General features: G+C 40.7%; 1 protein-coding gene across 2 annotated transcripts in view; it reads left to right on the forward strand.

Annotated features, from left to right (window-relative positions):
* The window catches only part of NREP (neuronal regeneration related protein), a 29,409-nt gene extending 12,944 nt beyond the window's left edge, over positions 1 to 16,465 (forward strand). For both annotated transcript variants that reach the window (XM_061188054.1, XM_061188053.1), the window contains exons 4-5: positions 10,364 to 10,441; positions 14,721 to 16,465. In XM_061188054.1, coding sequence (XP_061044037.1) covers positions 10,364 to 10,441; positions 14,721 to 14,846 — 204 coding nt within the window. In that variant the 3' untranslated portion in view covers positions 14,847 to 16,465. The remainder of the gene's footprint in view (positions 1 to 10,363; positions 10,442 to 14,720) is intronic.
* The last annotated feature ends 380 nt before the right edge of the window (positions 16,466 to 16,845 follow it).

A 16,845-nucleotide genomic window follows, 5' to 3' on the forward strand; every position in this document is an offset into this window, starting at 1 on the left:
CAAAACTGTGTTGATGAGTGTTGCTTGGGTTTAATTAGATCCGCAGTCCTCATGTAGCCAAGCGAGAGTTGCTGCTCTAAGAGTAGTCTTTCCCCAACTACTGTAGTGACACGTGGACGAGCACACCCTCTGTGCCCTCAGACAGTGCTGATTTTTTTAGGTAAGTTACTTTTGAGGGCAGCTATTTATCAGAAACACAGCTTGCAGAGCAACAAACATTTCTGAGAAAACTACTCTTGATAGTAGGTGTCAGAAATCTATCTAAATTTCATCACAAGGGCACTAAATGGAGATGCTCAGCACCCAGTTGGGGGTTGAAAACAGGCCCCAGCTCTCAGGGGCCTCATGATGCCACTGCAGGTGGCTCTGGGGAAATAGCAGAGAAGATTGATATTGAGAGACCGTGTTCTCTGAGAAGAAAGGCTGGGTTTGCATCCTGTCTTCTCCATTTCTTGGGTATGTGATCTTGGGCAGGCTCCCTGACTGCTCCCCATCAGCATTCTCAACTGTCAAACTGTGAGGATGATGATAATAACAGCTACCCCAGATCCACTTAGCCCTTGTGTGCTGGACCCTGTTGCCATGGCTTTACAGGTACTGATGCACTTCGTCCTTGCAGCAGCACCCTGAGGATTAAATGAGTGTGCCTGGAAAACATGCCTAACATTAAAAAAAGAAATTATAATGAACTCTAGTATGCATTGCCATGGAAAACTGTGGGTCTCCAAATGTACATACTCTGCCCGTGTGGGTTCCAACAACTCTCATGCATCGCTCACAGTTCTCTTCCTTTGGAGTAGTATAGTCTTGCTGATTGGTTTGCAGTCGAAGAAGGACTGAGGGGGAAAAGCCCAAAAGATGTCAATGTCAATGTATTCTGTTGTCGCAGAATGCAGTCAGGACTTGGAATGAAGTTCTGAGTTTCCAAAGCTGTCTTTTTCGCATTAATTGGAATATGTGATCCCTTTCCCAGGGAATTTAGCCTCCTAATTTGGCATTCCTTTTGCAGTTATCTTCACAACTCTTGAGGTATTTGTTGGGTGACTCCCAGTACCGAAACACCTTGTCGATTTGGGTTGGTGGCCGCCCCCATAGGTCTTCTCTGCTTCCCATGGTACTGCCTGACTGAGCCTTTGTCAGGGAGAAGACTTCTACTGAATCAGACCAAGCTGTACTCAGTGGGGCTGAAAATCCAGGTGGTGTACAGGGGCACATCCATCCTAACCTTATTCTATTCCTCTTGTACTTTTAGTTTTTTGCCAGTTTTCATAGAGGACAGGTTACTGGAAGCCTCTTAGTGCCCTGTTTGTGACCTAAACACTTATAGCATGCAGATATGGATCTGGCTATATTTTCCCCCTTTTTAAAGCCAATCTTCTTATAAGATAATCAACTAGCCTCTGATTTAAACCAATTTTAATTACACCCTCTCCACAACAGAAACCATTTTCCCTCCAAATTTGGTGATCTGTTATGATGCTGTTTGCTGTTGAAGAGTTATCAGTCTTTGAATGACCAAGACGGTGCAAGACAAGCACTGAACTGTGAAATGACTTTTGCTAAATGCTGAGCGGTTTGCAGCTGCCAGCAGAAGAGGGTGCATTGATGGAAAGCGAGAATAACTTCTTTCGGAATGAGCACTTTGGGAGAAAATACACACTTCCTGGAAAAGTCAGTCTTGCTCATGTCATCAATAGGAATGCTTTGAAATGTCCACAAGCTCGTCAAAAGCAACTGGCTATCTCATCATGCATCCAGATCAAGAAGAACCCCAAATCCTTATGTCCAGATAAATAAATACCTATTTCACTAGCCTTTGATTGAGGGCTTTAGCGAAAGAAGTCTGAGTTTTGAGGACTTATTCTTCCATGTTGTTGGTGAAAAGTTTTATAAGATTTTAGTGGATAGTGCAGTAACTTCAGGACAAGAGGAAAGAAAAATCAGTATTCTTGGTGAGTAGAAATCAGACTTCTTATAGTTATTTGAAACCCAGCATACCTAAAATTACTCAAACCAGCTAATAAAAGCAAGTCTAGATGTTTCCTATTAACCTTGGAATGTGCTTGGAAAAAGTCCTGCTAATTCCAGATGTCTAGTATTGGAAAGCATATCAACAGCATGACTCTCATTTGTGGCAGAGAATACAGTTCAAAAATTCATAAGTGCAGTTTGGTGCACTGGGGCCCAATATGGTTTTCTTTCTTTCCTTCCTTCCTTCCTTTGTTTTTCTGTTTTTCAGTCTTTTGCTCTCTCTCTTTCTTTCTTCCTCTCTTCCCCCCCTTCATTCCCTTTCATCCTTCCTTCTTTCTTCTTTTCTTTCACCTTAAAAGTAGGAGAAACATTGCAAGATGTGGTGTTTCTGATTTCTTGGTTACAAATGAAAACCAATTTATATAAGGGAATAAGGTGGTCCAGACTTAGAGCTCAGAAGTGTTAAGTAAATATTTATTCTGGTTCCACTCCAGGGAGGTAAAAGATTTTATTAACATATTTGTTGAGGTCATGGGGCAAGGAGAAGCTTATGCTGTGCTTAAATGCCTGAGGGGCCTTTTCTTTTCTTGCTAATTAACAAAGGCCAGTATTTTTTTTCCCCGCTGAAAAGAGCAAATGTCTTGTTTTGTGGCCTGCACTTTCTTATTGTTCACTCACGAACTGCTTAATCTCAAACTAGAGTTTTTAAAAGCTGCTTTATTTTTTCCCTTCGTTAAGAAAATCTCTTCTTAGATATCCCTTATGAGATTTGTTTCCAAGCTTTCTTCTTGTACTTTTTCTCCTGGTTTACTTTGGGCTGTTATCAGCTTTTTGTACTTTGTTTTGTCTTCATCACTGAAAAGAAAAATCGCCCATTAAAAGTCTAGATTTGAAGTGTTGAACTTAATTCCCTGAGTCCAGTGCACAGTTTGGCTCAGATTACTGTACCAGGCTGACCTCCAGCCCAGGGGAGGGTGCCTTGGCAGAAATCTGAGAATTCCTCGATCAGTAACTCCCTTTTTTGGATTTATGGAGCCTTTAGGTGGATGGCTTTGTGTTAAGCATGTTCCTGTTGGAAAGGAATGAGGCTGGGATGAGAGGAGTTTGCACAATACAAACGTTTGCAACTGACCTCGGGTTCAGCACACTGAGTTCGCCAGCTACTGCTTCACCCCTGCCTTGAACCACACGCCATCCAAACCCCCCAAACTCACATAACGCATGGTTTCAAAGAGTGGTGACAAAGCAGAGTTGGGTGATGTTGTTAACCTTTTGTGGCTTGCTCTTGACTTGATTCCTTGCTTCTCTAAGTCTTTGTTCTTATTCTTAGAAATCAAATTTTAAAAGACTCAGCAGCCAAACAAGCAGAATATTATATTGTGGAACAGAGTGACTGTGAAAGCTCTTTGTGCTGACGATTAATTTCACATGTAAACACTTTCATTTTGTTGCCAGTGAGGAGACTTCCTTTTCCTTTCTCTGCCTAGTTGAAATCTAGAAATGAAATTCCACAGCTGTCAGGCTCCCACATATTCATCAGCGGCCTCTCAAGATGGCTTCACAACCAGCAGAGGGAAGCTAGAGGATTCCACTATTAAACTCTACACAGCTTGTTTCAAACACCCCAACTCACAAAGTAAAGAGATATGAATCCTTTGCCTGCCTGACCTGTAATCACGGGCAGTAACATAATCTGCTGCATAATAGTAATAAAATGTGGACATTTTCTGTGCCCATAGTAAACATATGCACCCAAAGCAAAGTTAATGCCCGTGGGCTTAACCAGTTTGTGAGCTATGAACCACGGTTGTCTCTCCCACCCTTATTTCTACAGATTAAGAACTTACCAGGCCATGGAAAAACCGGGAGTGTCAGCAGGTGTTGTAATACAGCAGTGCCCTAAAAGGCCATGCCTTCCTTTCTAGCAGGAGGGCATTTGTGGTTGAGTGCAACAGTCAGGTGTTTGTAAGGCTTTCTCTGTGATTACCCATTGTTACCACAGCCAGCTCCTCTGTGTGTGTGTGTGTGTGTGTGTGTGTGTGTATTTAAGTTAGGTCGCTGCATGTTTCACTTAGTTCTTGAACCAGAATGTTGGCCAACTTGGGGACCAACTAACACTTTTATTTTACTTTCCAGAATCTGCAGAGGTGACGTACACTATCTGAATGACCCAGTGTTCTGCATATTTATCTTTTGGTCTTCTAATTGCAGGTCATTTCCCCCACTGTGTACTCCATCTCCAAGCAGCATTCACAGGGTTAGGCAGATCTCTAAGAGTAGGTCTCTAGAGAGGCAGCTCAGTGCATCATCTTTTGGCACCATCTAATCTTTGATGTAATGCTGTTCAGAGAAAATGACCTTGTAACTCATTTATGGTTTCAGTTTACATTCTGCCCTCTCACATGACCAGTAACACCTGGGAGAAGACTGGCTTTTGAGAGAGATTCTTTTTTTTTTTTTTTTTTTTTTGCAAGGGCTTTCTCTAGTTGTGGCAAGTGGGGGCCACTCTTCATCACGGTGCGCGGGCCTCTCACTATCGCGGCCTCTCTTGTTGCGGAGCACAGGCTCCAGACGCGCAGGCTCAGTAGTTGTGGCTCACGGGCCTAGTTGCTCCGCGGCATGTGGGATCTTCCCAGACCAGGGCTCGAACCCGCGTCCCCTACATTGGCAGGCAGACTCTCAACCACTGTGCCACCAGGGAAGCCCGAGAGAGATTCTTAATAGCACCACTTCAAAGGGTATTTGCAGAAATGAAGATCATGTATGTGCACATAAATTCTCCTTGTATTACAGTACTGGGTTTCACAACCTCCCAGACAATTAGGCAGAATAGAACATGGATCCACACGCACACACATGTGCACACACACACACACACACACATTGGCAGAGAGATGATAAAATATACTCCTTTGCTGCTCAAAGAATTAATTATGCAGGTTGGACATCTGCTGCTCTAGTTCCCTCTCCTAATTGCTGGGGGTGGGCACCTATCCTTGGTAAATCATAAAAAGGCCATTGTTTAAGCACATAGAATCCCACCAAGGGTAGAAAATAATATTATAATTATGGTCATTAACAAGCAAGCCATGCAACATCTTCATAGCAGGTTTCTGAGAAGTTACGTTAACCAGTGAAGTAAGCAGCATATATGTCTGTGGTATATTTAGGCTCCGAATAAAGCCATGACCCTGCTTTGAAGATTTTTCTCATATAACAGTCTCCCCAAAGAAATATTGATAAAGACAGTAAATGAGCAGAGGGAAATATGAATTTAGAAACAGGTAATAAATAGATATAGTTCAAAATTTACATGCAGTATGGTAGAAGTGATAGGAAGCATGTCAATTAGATTGATGCTGTATGTGGACTATACTGTTGGAAAATAAATAGCAAGTTTTGCCATGAAAAGCTTGAGAGGTTAGAAAAAAGAATTTGAATGATAATCTAGTTGGCATTTTGAGGGGCCGGGGTACCTTGCCTGAGTGGTCTCTGATTCCTCCACATTTTATTTTTCTAATTTGAACAAATTCTAATTTGGCAATAATCATTGCAAGCTAATTGTCTTATAGACTTTAAAAAATGAAGTTAGTTTTCACTATGCATTGCCCTGAGAATAAAACAAGCCTGGAAAGAAAGAAGGAAATAAAGATTACAAAAAGCAAAAACTATGAGCATTTTCTTCTAAACTTGTGTGCAGTGATAGACAGTTGAAACTTAAATGCCCAACCATCAAATACATTTAAGGGAATCAGGAAGAAATAGTACCTTTTCTCCATAAAACTATATTAGTGGGTTAAAATATATTCAGTATACTTGAAAGCAAAAAAATTGGTTTTAACTAAGAATTGCTCATGGATATCTAAATACATATCTATCATGATTAGTGTATTTAAACCAACATGATTCTTCATGTTCTGTTGTTTCTAAACAGTCATCAATGAGATAAATGTAGCATTATAGAAGAAGACGCATTGACTAACATATTCAATGAGCATAAACCCTCAACCTTCCCCCGAATTCAAGCAAAACCTTTGCATGTTCTCCAATTTAAAACATTAAAATACTTCATCCCCTCTGTATTTTCACAAATACTGATGTTTTCTTAATTGCTGAGGCTATAGCTTGCTTCTCTGATTCCTGACATCCGGAGGAGCAGTATTCGAGAGGGTTTGAGGATTTTACTTGAGCAAAAACAAACAATTGTTTATTTTATATACGGAAGACAGTTTTAAAAGAACACACTTCTCTTGTGACGACTAAGACAAACTTTGGTTTACTTGTTGAATAAAACAACAGTTGTGAGGGATTCCCATGTGCTTACATTTCTGAGGTGCTCACACCACCACCACCAAGAGAGAACTTGGTGAAGTTTAAGAGAGGAAAAGTTAGTTGAACCGGTCTTCATGAAAAACACAAATTGAATCCAGAAACCTGATGCAAGGGATACAATTTAAGCCATGTGTCCACTTTCGGAGCATCAGTTGACTAATACCAAGAAGAATGAACAGCTTTGGGGTCCAGCAAGAACAGATGCTCTCCGGAAAGATAGATCAACTTACCCTCTTTTCTGACCCACATAGTATCAGCACTCAGAAGCCTCTATCACAGGGTCATTGTCAGCTTCTAATATTCTGAACTAGGTAAGAAGCAGCCTGTGGGGTTGCATCTGTGTTGTTACTATTGTGGCCACTGAGAGCTGTAGCGAGATCTGGCCGAGGAGGCGCATCCCCCCACAGAGTTCATTACATCCTTACCCCTCAGCCTTCTGTCTTCCTTGGCTTGCATCTGGCAGCCATCACATACCCTCCCAGATCCCTTGCTGCCACCCTTATTTCCTCTGTTGACAGCACTAGTGGATGTCTTGCTAAATGTTGGTTTTGTTTGTTTTTTTAAATCTGTTGATGGATATTCCAAGAGCTATTACAGTTGACATAACCTATACATTTTTTTAAATTGCACTTAAAACACACTGTGTTAGTTTCCTAGGGCTGTCAGAACAGAGTACCACAGACTAGGTGGCTTAAACAACAGAAATTTATTTTCTCACAATTCTGGAGTCTCGAGATCTGAGGTCAAGGTGTCAGCAGGCTTGGTTTCTTCTGAGGCCTCTCACCTTGGCTTGTAGATGGCTGTCTTCTCCCCGTGTCTTCACATGGTCTTCCCTCTGTGTAGACGTGTCCTGATTTCCTCCTCTTATAGGTACACCAGTCATAATGGATTAGGCCCCACCCATATGACCGCATTTTAACTTAATTACCTCTTTATTACCCTATCTCCAAATACAGTTACATTCTGAAGTATTGGGGGTTAGGACTTCACCGTATGGATTTTGGGGGGAACACAGTTCAGCCCATAGCACATGCTTTAAAATGATCTTTTAGAGGATCTATCGCCCCTGCTGTTTGCCTCCCCTGCCCCTTGATTTGAGCTCTTAAGAGTCAGGAACTCTATTTCTCTTCTTGTGATATCCAGAGTCTAACTGTGTGCAGCACACTTCGGGTATTTCACAAACTCATGGTGAATGCCCGCATGGACAAAGGTATTCTGAGTTATTTGAGAGTAAGGATAATGATTGTCATTGATGTTTTTCCTCTTAAGTCCTTCATGTTAGAGGCTTCAAAACACCACAGGTATAGGAATGAACAAAGCTGTAATGTAGGTAGCATATATTTCTAATAATCTGCCACCTTTTCCCAAAACCAAAAAATAAAAGTTTAACTATTCCCCTTTAGATTTTGTGTCCAGGGATATACTGAGTTCTTAGAGACCAGCCAGACAGGTGTTAAGAATGTAATTGAGATTCTTATATGTCCCTGCCATTTTTGGCTTAAAATTCTGACTCAGAAGGAGACTAGATGAATTTACCACAAGGCCAAAGTGACATTTATTTTTCCTAACATATACACTGATTACTTTATGATTCACACACTAAAAAAAAATGCCTAATTAGAATGCCCTTGGTCAATCTGTAGCTAAATTAATATGTTTCAAAAGAACAAATTTGAAGTAGGAAAGGAAGTTTCCTTAGTCATGGATTTGGTGGCAGATACTCATTGGCATACAGTCACTGGCTGTTTTTCTTTGAAAAAGGAAAGTTCTTGGAAAAAAACTTGTAATAAGTATTGTAACAGTAAGTATAATAATTTCTGAGGGGTAAGCTATTTTTCCCTAAAGATCAGACTTGGGTGGCTTCAGTATTCATGTTTTGGACCTAGAAGTTAAATGCTAATGTAGTGTCATTTTGTTAAAGTAGAATACCATAAAAAAGCATAAGAAAACAGATACAACATTTACTTGATTTTGCTTTTCATTGCATCCATGTGCCTACTATGTTTCTACATGTATTTCTATCAATGTTTTTGGTTTACAATAGAATATTATTTCTTGCTAATACATGTCATGTTTTTAATAATACTTAAAGCATGCCTTGAAAAGCAGTAATATAGAGATGTCATCGTCTTTTATCTATTTATATTAAGTGAATTTACAGTAGATCCCAATTTGAGATCGCCTATAATTTCCCAAAGTGGGATTCTGTGTGCTGTGACTTTCTTTTAAGCCTTAAACAAAGCTTGTGCATCTAAGATTGCAGTTTTGTTTTTTTCACCCATTCCTGGTTCAGGGAAATGTCAGTGGTGGCTGTTTGTCCCAAACAAGGCAGATGGTGGCGTTCTCCTAGAAGGAGCTGAGCAGAGGAGGGAAAGCTGAGCAAGAGGAAGGAGTTTGGGGTTGGGGGAACCAAACAAGAGGAGTTTGGGGTTGGGGGAACCAAATGGCCCAGAAAGTAGACCCAGTCCAAAGTCAGAAAACAGGCCCAGTTCTTGCAGCATGAGCTCTCAAATATTTAAGGCCTAAATGTGTGTGGTGGCTGTGGACTGGTGTAATTTTGAAAGAGAGGTGGTAGGCAATTTGCATTCTGGGATAATTCGAGGGCATCAGGATGGCAGAAAGAACCCAGCTTTAGAACCTGGGAGCCCGGCTTGAGTTTGAGTCCTATCCTACACTGTGTGACTTTGGGCAAGTCATGTGACCTTTCTGAGTTTCAGTTTCCTCTTCTCTGTAATGATAAGACCTATTTACAACCTACCTTCAGGATAAACTAGGTAATGCATGCAAAATTGGTTCGTACAGTGGGATGTGCCATAAATGTCCCTGGGGTTGAGCAAAGATAGTTTCTGTTAGACTCTCCCACAAAACCAGCACAGCCATCACATTTTGTGCCTCAGACCCCCTGACCAAAGTGACTGATTGGGACATTGAAAACATTGCAGTCAGCCCGATGATTAGGCTACCACATCTAGTGCTTTCAGAAATAAACAAAAAAAGACATATAAGTCTGTTAACCAATTAATGAGGTGTAATTCTTAATATTATTTATTAAATGTGAAGCTTATTTACAGCATCTAGAGAATCAGATCTGGAGGGAATCTTACCTAATTTTCTCCCCTCCCTTCAAGCAGGGCTGTATCAAATGTAAATTAGCCCTGACAGATGGTTGTTGGATTCGGTTTCTAAATTTCTTAAAGAAGATTTCACAGTTTTCCTCTCTAAATTCTTTTAGTAATTTAACAATTCTTATGCCAAGTTCTTCCTTACAGCTGACCTAAATCTGTAGTTGTAATTTAAGTCCTTATCCCCCTACTCCTGCCTTTACCAGAGATGGAGAACAGCTGGTCAGCAACCTTCTTAGGATGGTCATAACCCTTTTTAATATTGAAAGAAGAGTTGCTCAGTGGGACTCACTCTCTCCACCTCGTCCCACCCCTGCCCCACCCCCATATGCAACAGGTAGTGTTCTCTGAATCATTCATGGCGATGCCACCAGTCCCCTGCCCTGCCCCTCTCTGAGACACTTGGCTACTTTCAGGCAGCTGGGCAGAGTGTGTCAGCGGACGTGTGGATCTGGGGAGGATGCAGGCTGCTTCTTCCTTTCCTCCATATGCTTTGTGCATAATTGAGCCTTCTAATAAATGAATCAGGATTTAACAGTGTTTGGTGGGTACATGACAAATTTATCTCATAAACATGGAGTTTTGCAAGGATACTTATCACAGGTAGCTTTGAATATTAGGCCTCCCCAGTGCCTTAGTTTGCTCAGGCAGTAAGCCATGAAGCTACCACTTTGCATGCTAAAAGATAGCACTGATTGATATCTCTGCTCTGTTGGACTTGGTCTTGGAAGACATTGAGCTAAAACTCTCCTGAGTGCAGTGTACATTCGGAAGCACACTGACAGTCTGAAAGAGCGGTCGGGCTTCCCCAACACTCTAAGTTGCAATTGGCAAATAAATGACGATTGAGGAGAATTGAGCTCATTAAGCTGTTCCCAAGTGGTTTCAGAGTGGATGCAGTTTTTAATCTGAATGTGTGTGCTTTTATGTCTCTCTAGGTTTATTACCCAGAGCTTTCTGTCTGGATCAGTCAAGAACCATTTCCAAACAAGGAAATGGAGGGAAGGCTTCCTAAGGTAAGATCTCAAGCTGACATTTTGTTAAGGTTTTTTGTTTTTTGGTTTTTTTCCATTTAGAAACAATTTTTTTTTCAAAACCCAATTATTTCTAATTTTAATACTCATTATTGTCTACTATAATAATCCATTAACCTGATACTTTTATGACCTTGGAAATAACATATACTACAAAAAGAAAAAGAATATCCTAAAGTCCTATGACTCTTACAGTTCATACTATCTTTCTTTCTTGACAAGTCCAAAGTCCAAAGCAAATTTTCATTTAAGAATCATGGAACCAATTTGTCAAATGTACCTTTTACAGGTTTTTAATTTGTTTGTTCCATTCCTGGGTGGATAAACTTAAATATGAAGATATCTAACTAAAAGATATCTTAAAAGTATAAGATGGTGACAGTTTTGTCTGGTAATAATACCTGACTATCTGATAAGATTACCCATGAAACAAAAGAGAAAGAATATAAAAAAGCTGTTATATTTTTTCTTCTAACTTTTAACCTAAAAATATTTTCTATAAACATGCTTTCATTGTTCAGACATCTTAAGGCATGACAATTCTCTGCCTTAAGAAAATTTGTAAAATGTAGATTTTAGATTTTAGCAGCATTTCAAAACAGCAACAACAACAACAAAAACATTTACCAGTTTTTACTGTAGATACCTTTGGACTTTGCCTGTTAGGGTAAATATCAATTTGACCTTAAGCAAGGAGGACTGTACTTTTTACCACTGACCTATTGATTTTGCAATTAAAAAAAAAAATAGAGTCCATTGAAAATAAAATTTCCATTTTAAAATTTCTTAAGTGTAATTGACCAATGGAGAGGACTCCCCAGCTACTACTGTCATTTCAACTTTGGGAAACTATCTTACTTACTCTTAATGGTTTCAGCAATTTCCTATCTTTTATTAACAGGCAGACATTAGTTAAAGAGATTATGTCTACTGGCAGTTTGCACTGAAAGAAAACAATTCTAAATCACTTTTAATCTTTCAGAGAATTTCTGAAGGTCAAGGTCGAAATCATTGGCAGCGAAGTAGGTGAACCAAATGATTTGGGCCCTGCCTGACCTAGAGTTGTTCTGATCTTGTAGAGTTGGAGTGGAGGTGTGCTAAAATACTGGAGCTTTACTTAAAACACACCCACACCCCACCTCCTCAGCACGACCACACCACCGGGGGCGCCGTATAGTCTAGACATTCTTTACTGGGCCACCTCAAGGCACAATTCCCCTGAGTATCTGAGGGGAAGATGTGATTATGGAAGAGAAGGGAGAGAGTATAGTCTTTTCGTTAGTTCCTGCCCCATTGAGGCCTCCAGAGGTCCTCTCTTTGATACTGGTGGCATCAACTAGAGGGGCAAGACTGGGCAAGTTCCTCAGTGAGGTCAACAGTGCCTCCCTCTCCTCTTGGAAGGCCAGTCTGTGTCCTAGGCCTTGCCTGCATTGAGGTATGCTCCAAGGGGGCTGGCATAGTGGATCCTGGAATTCAGGTCTTCGGTTATTTTGAGTTCTTTCCTCTCTAAATATATGAATAGTATTTTAAGCATAATATATTTGTCCTTTTTCTAGCTGTTGCCTTCTGGAAAAGCACGTCTTTGCATAATCATATGAAAAACAATCTTGGCGTACTTGGCCCAAAGCACATTATTGAGTAACTGGGGGATTCATGTACTAACAGTCATCAGCAGAGAGGGCCATCCAACCTAAGGTACATCAGCGAAGGGACGTCTAGGAGCACATCCCCTCCTCCCGCCTTCTGGATTACTCAAGTTCCTCAGTCCTGTAGGGACCATTATATGGTGGATGATAGAGGAAGATATGACACTGTGTGTATGAATTCTTGCAAGGCCTTACTTGTGGGGAGTGAGACATCTTTGTGTCTCCTCTTCAAAATACATCCTCCCCTTGCTGCAGAAGCTTGAAATTCCTTTAATGGGGGGCAGAAGTATCTTTTTTTTTGTTAATGAAGGACAGGAGATAGGGACTGAAATCTAGTAAATTCCAGCCTCCAAAGGGAGGATGCACAGAACTTTATCTCCCCAGGAGCTCCCCAGGGTGCCTCATAGCAGAACTCCCTGCATGGTTTACCACCACTGCCTTGTTATCCTCCAGTTATTTAGGTGGCTCCCATACAGCAAGTTAATTAAGGGCAGGCTGGAGGGACTGCTTTTGTCTCTGTTGACTTAAAATCTAATAGAGTGCTCAATCCATATAGTAGGCACGCAAAACATGAATAATGAAGGGAAGACACGCGTGAACATGTTGGGGCCTTGAAAGAGAAAAAAATAATAAACATGATAAATTCAAATCTGAAATAATCTCCTTCACATTTTTTTTCCTGAAAGGACTTCTTTCCCAATTACCCAGATCCCACCCAGCTCTTTATTTCATTTTGTTGTATATTTTTTTATGGAGATAAGAGATTAGTAAAACTGAGACTTATATAAGGACCAACTGATGTTCTATATATTCACTTCACAGTAAGTCTGAAGGAGGCAGTGTTAAGGCCAGCCATGCAAAGAGTATAGCTGTTGAGTGAAATGTGTTATGACCTTTTGATTTCCCTTTCTAGGCCTGTGACAGTTAACAGCCATTGAATTCTTCATTTGTCCAAAACTTAAGCTTGTCATATCCTGAACCATGATGCTAACTGGTTGATAGGGGAGGAGAAACAGACATTAAAGACATCAGGATTACAGTGGATTTCTTTTTTTAAGTAGTGGGATTGCATGCCAAAATTTCAAGACTGAAATTATTTTCACAAGTGAAGGGAACTGCCCAATACAATGCTTTTGGATATTTATCTAGATCCTTAAGTGTGTGTAGATGATGAATTATATTTTAATTTAATTTTCTGGTTTGGTCCTGTTGGTATTTAATGATACCAAAACAACCTCTAAATCACAAACTAAGACTGGAGCATTAAAGTACGTACTGAGTGGATTTCATATACATTCTAAAAATGTTACCTGCTCTCAAAGTCTGAGATTTTTAAAAAATATTTAGGTATAACAGATGTTTAATATGGGAACCCTATACAGTAAATAAGACTTCTTAAAGTTGAATTATCTGTTGCATTTAGTTCACTCTGGCGGCTGCTGAAAACATTTATTTGGTTTCAAGTTGCTTGGAAGTCCCTGACTTTTGAATTTAAAAAATTCGAATAAAGTAATTTGCAGATCACAAAGCAAGATTATCACTTTAACCCAAGTACTTATATCCAGTCAAATTGGCTTATTATAACTATCCTGTTAGAACATGTGACCTGAACAAAAAGGAAAAGAAAAAAAAACAGATCTTTTAAAACCATAGTGGATAATTTTTTTTAAGACAACTCCAGTAATTAAGTGTTAGGCTAAAAGAGACTCTTGTCAAATGTTCACTGTATTCATTTCTGAATGAGGCATAAAATCTAGTTGTGATAAGACCTTTATTTTGCATCATCGTTTGGGCAAATGGGCTTCATTGTCCTGTCCTCTTGCTGTTTGGTTGTGATGGGGAGCTTCTCCCCTTGGGTACTCAAAGGATCATCAGTCACAGTGCGTTTGGATTCTCCTAGTCAGAAACACGAAACCCTCACTCATCAGGATCGTGAGGAGAGACTGGAAAAGCCCCAGTCAGTCCAATCTAGCTGAATCTCACTCTCTTCTGGCCTTGGTTTCCCACTAGTCTCCTCTTTTCTGCAGCCGCTGCCTTCCCACCCCCAGCCCACATGATTTCCCTCCCAAACACTCCCCTGCCTTTGGTACCCACTTCTGGTTCTTACTGTAAGGCCCATAGGGACTGTCCCAGTTGCTTCTAGAATAAACTGTACATAAATTACATTTGTGCAGTTGTGGTATGCTTTAAATATTTTTATTACGTATTAGAAAATAAGTATCCCTTCCCACCGCGGCCACTGAACTCTTTTTAAAAAAAGTGTTAGCACTCCTAGGAACACCTCTCACCCAGTCTTCTGTCGGGGGTCCTATCGGATCCTGGAAACTGTCTTCAGGAACCTGACTCTGGGCAATGCTGTCTCCTCCGTGGCTGGGCCCAGCCATCAGGGACGCGCTTGATGCCACTGCAGCCATGGCGGCTAGTGTTTAATTACTTCATGCCCCGACAGACCTAATATTTACATTCAGGTGAACTGTGTTTAATACGTAAACTCTGCAAAACACCAGGAGTTCAGGGATAAAAGGCGGGAGAGAGAAGCAAAAGTTTTCAAATGGTTTTAGGAGCGTGACTCAGTGTGTCTCTTTTCTGTGTGTGTCTGTCTGTGTGCTCTTCAGGGAAGACTTCCTGTCCCAAAGGAAGTGAGCCGCAAGAAGGATGGCCAGACCGAGGCTGCCTCCCTGCATCCACTTGGCAGCAATGAGCTCCACTCCCCGGGAATCAGTTACCTCCTCTCTTTTTAATCACCTCCATTTGTATTACACATGGTGTATGGGTATTGATGAGGTCATGGTATCATATATGGGATTTTTTTCTGTGTAAATCATCAAGTATAAGAAGAAACTATGGGACTCTGAGCCTTGCTTTAGAGAATTTACAGTGGACAAATAGGTATCATCAAACCAGTTTTTAATCATTCTGACTCAAGTGAAAACGCTCAGAATTTCACACTGTGAATCCACGTTTACAACCCTTACAGGTGGGCCTTCAGGCCTGGTTTGCTACGACGATGTCTTCCACAACTCAAACCCCCTCTGCTCTCACACAACCGGTCCACTTCTGCCTTTTCACTCACACAGCTCCCGACTGCTTCTTGCAGAGGCTGAGAGTCCCCATTTTTTTTTTTTTTTTTCATTTAGATGTAACAAGCCTAGTAGTTTATGTTCATCAATTGTCTGTATATCTCTATATTTTATCCATGTACTCTTTCGATGTATAGAAGTAGTTTGAAACTCATTGTTTCCTTGTGGTAAGTGACCGAGATGCTGCCACAGGACCTGAGACACTGATGAATGGTGCTATTTTGGACTTTCAACATGCTCCTTGGCAAGGTAGCTCTGATGGAGTTATTTTTTATTTTCATGTTCTAAGAAGGTGTTGGTACTCTGTTTCCCCGAATGTTGTTCTCTAGACTGGATTGACTTGTTCTCCTTGTGTCTTCAGTGTGGCTTTCTTCTTCAGCGTTGTAGGTTGAGTGAGCGCCACCACAGAGCGGGAGAGACCCACGTCTCATGGGCTGGCACTCCTGGACACGCAGTCACTGTAGCGGGAGCAATCACAAAACTGTAATTTCCTCACCAAATCTTTTCCTTTCCATAGCCTCGCCTGCCTCACTTAGAGAACGAAAAGCAATAATTTGACAGGCGTTTTTAGGTGTCTCTTTTGGTTCTTTTCGTTTGAAAGAATATTTGGGGAAAAAAGGGCAAACTTTTTTTTTTTTTTTTTTAACAAATGCCCTCTGAAAAAACTCTAAAAAACTGACATCTCAGTAGGAACATGAAAATTATACCTTTCCCAAAAATTAGGTTGGAAAAAAATGTTTTTACAAATTTTTTTTTAAAGGCAGAGCACTCTTTTTTGGCAGTTCTGATAAGCAAGGTGTAGATTTTACATTTTTGTCCTTGCTCCCAATGAAATGGATAAACAAAAATACAATCAGACAATACCATCCACTCATGGAATGTTGTTGTGTTAGCCAGTCTGAAAGCCCACCTTAATTTTTATATAACTGTCTTTTAGCTCTTCCTTTGACAGGGCAGGCTTTGTTCTGAACTGTCCCGCTTCTGACTGTTACACATCAACCGACGCATGCACTGCACTTCTTCGTTCTCTTCTCGCTCCCCCATTGGCCTGAGTTTCCTGTGCATTTCCCCCCTCCCTCCTTTGTTAGAATAGGTATATCCGCTGTGTAAATAGAGCAAGAAAACAGTATTCTGCATCTGTGGCATTTCTGTAGAGTTGCAGTTGTGTACTGCTGAATATGCAGGCTTTTGTAACAATGTGATCTTTACTGATGCACTCACAACAAGTACCCAATGTATTTTAGCTATTTTAGTAGTATTCAATAAATATGCAAGCTGTATGGTAACTGGCTTGGCTCGTCATTGGAAAGGCCTACTTTTGAATGCTTTCACTTGTTCATGTTAATTCATGTGCTCTCAGAGCCCCAAAAGTAGACCCAAGGACAAATATCAAAAGAGATAGAATCAGCTCTGCCTTTCATGCATTTTGCCTTCTGAGGGTTTTATGAGATTAGGGGCTAGGCAGTGGCTCATTAGGATGGTATTTGCAGAGCTGCCTCTGGGTACAAAGGAGAATTAAACCGAGACCCTTTTATTTCTATATTTTTCTCTTTCAGGGCACTCCCACGCACCTCAAAACATTCTTTCTTACCCCTTCCCATAAAGATCTACTCTGTGGTATTCTTTACCCATCTCAAAAGATACCTGACCTTGCTGCTTC

The sequence above is a fragment of the Eubalaena glacialis genome, chromosome 4 (genome assembly GCF_028564815.1).
Source record: "Eubalaena glacialis isolate mEubGla1 chromosome 4, mEubGla1.1.hap2.+ XY, whole genome shotgun sequence".
Classification (NCBI taxonomy): domain Eukaryota; kingdom Metazoa; phylum Chordata; class Mammalia; order Artiodactyla; family Balaenidae; genus Eubalaena; species Eubalaena glacialis.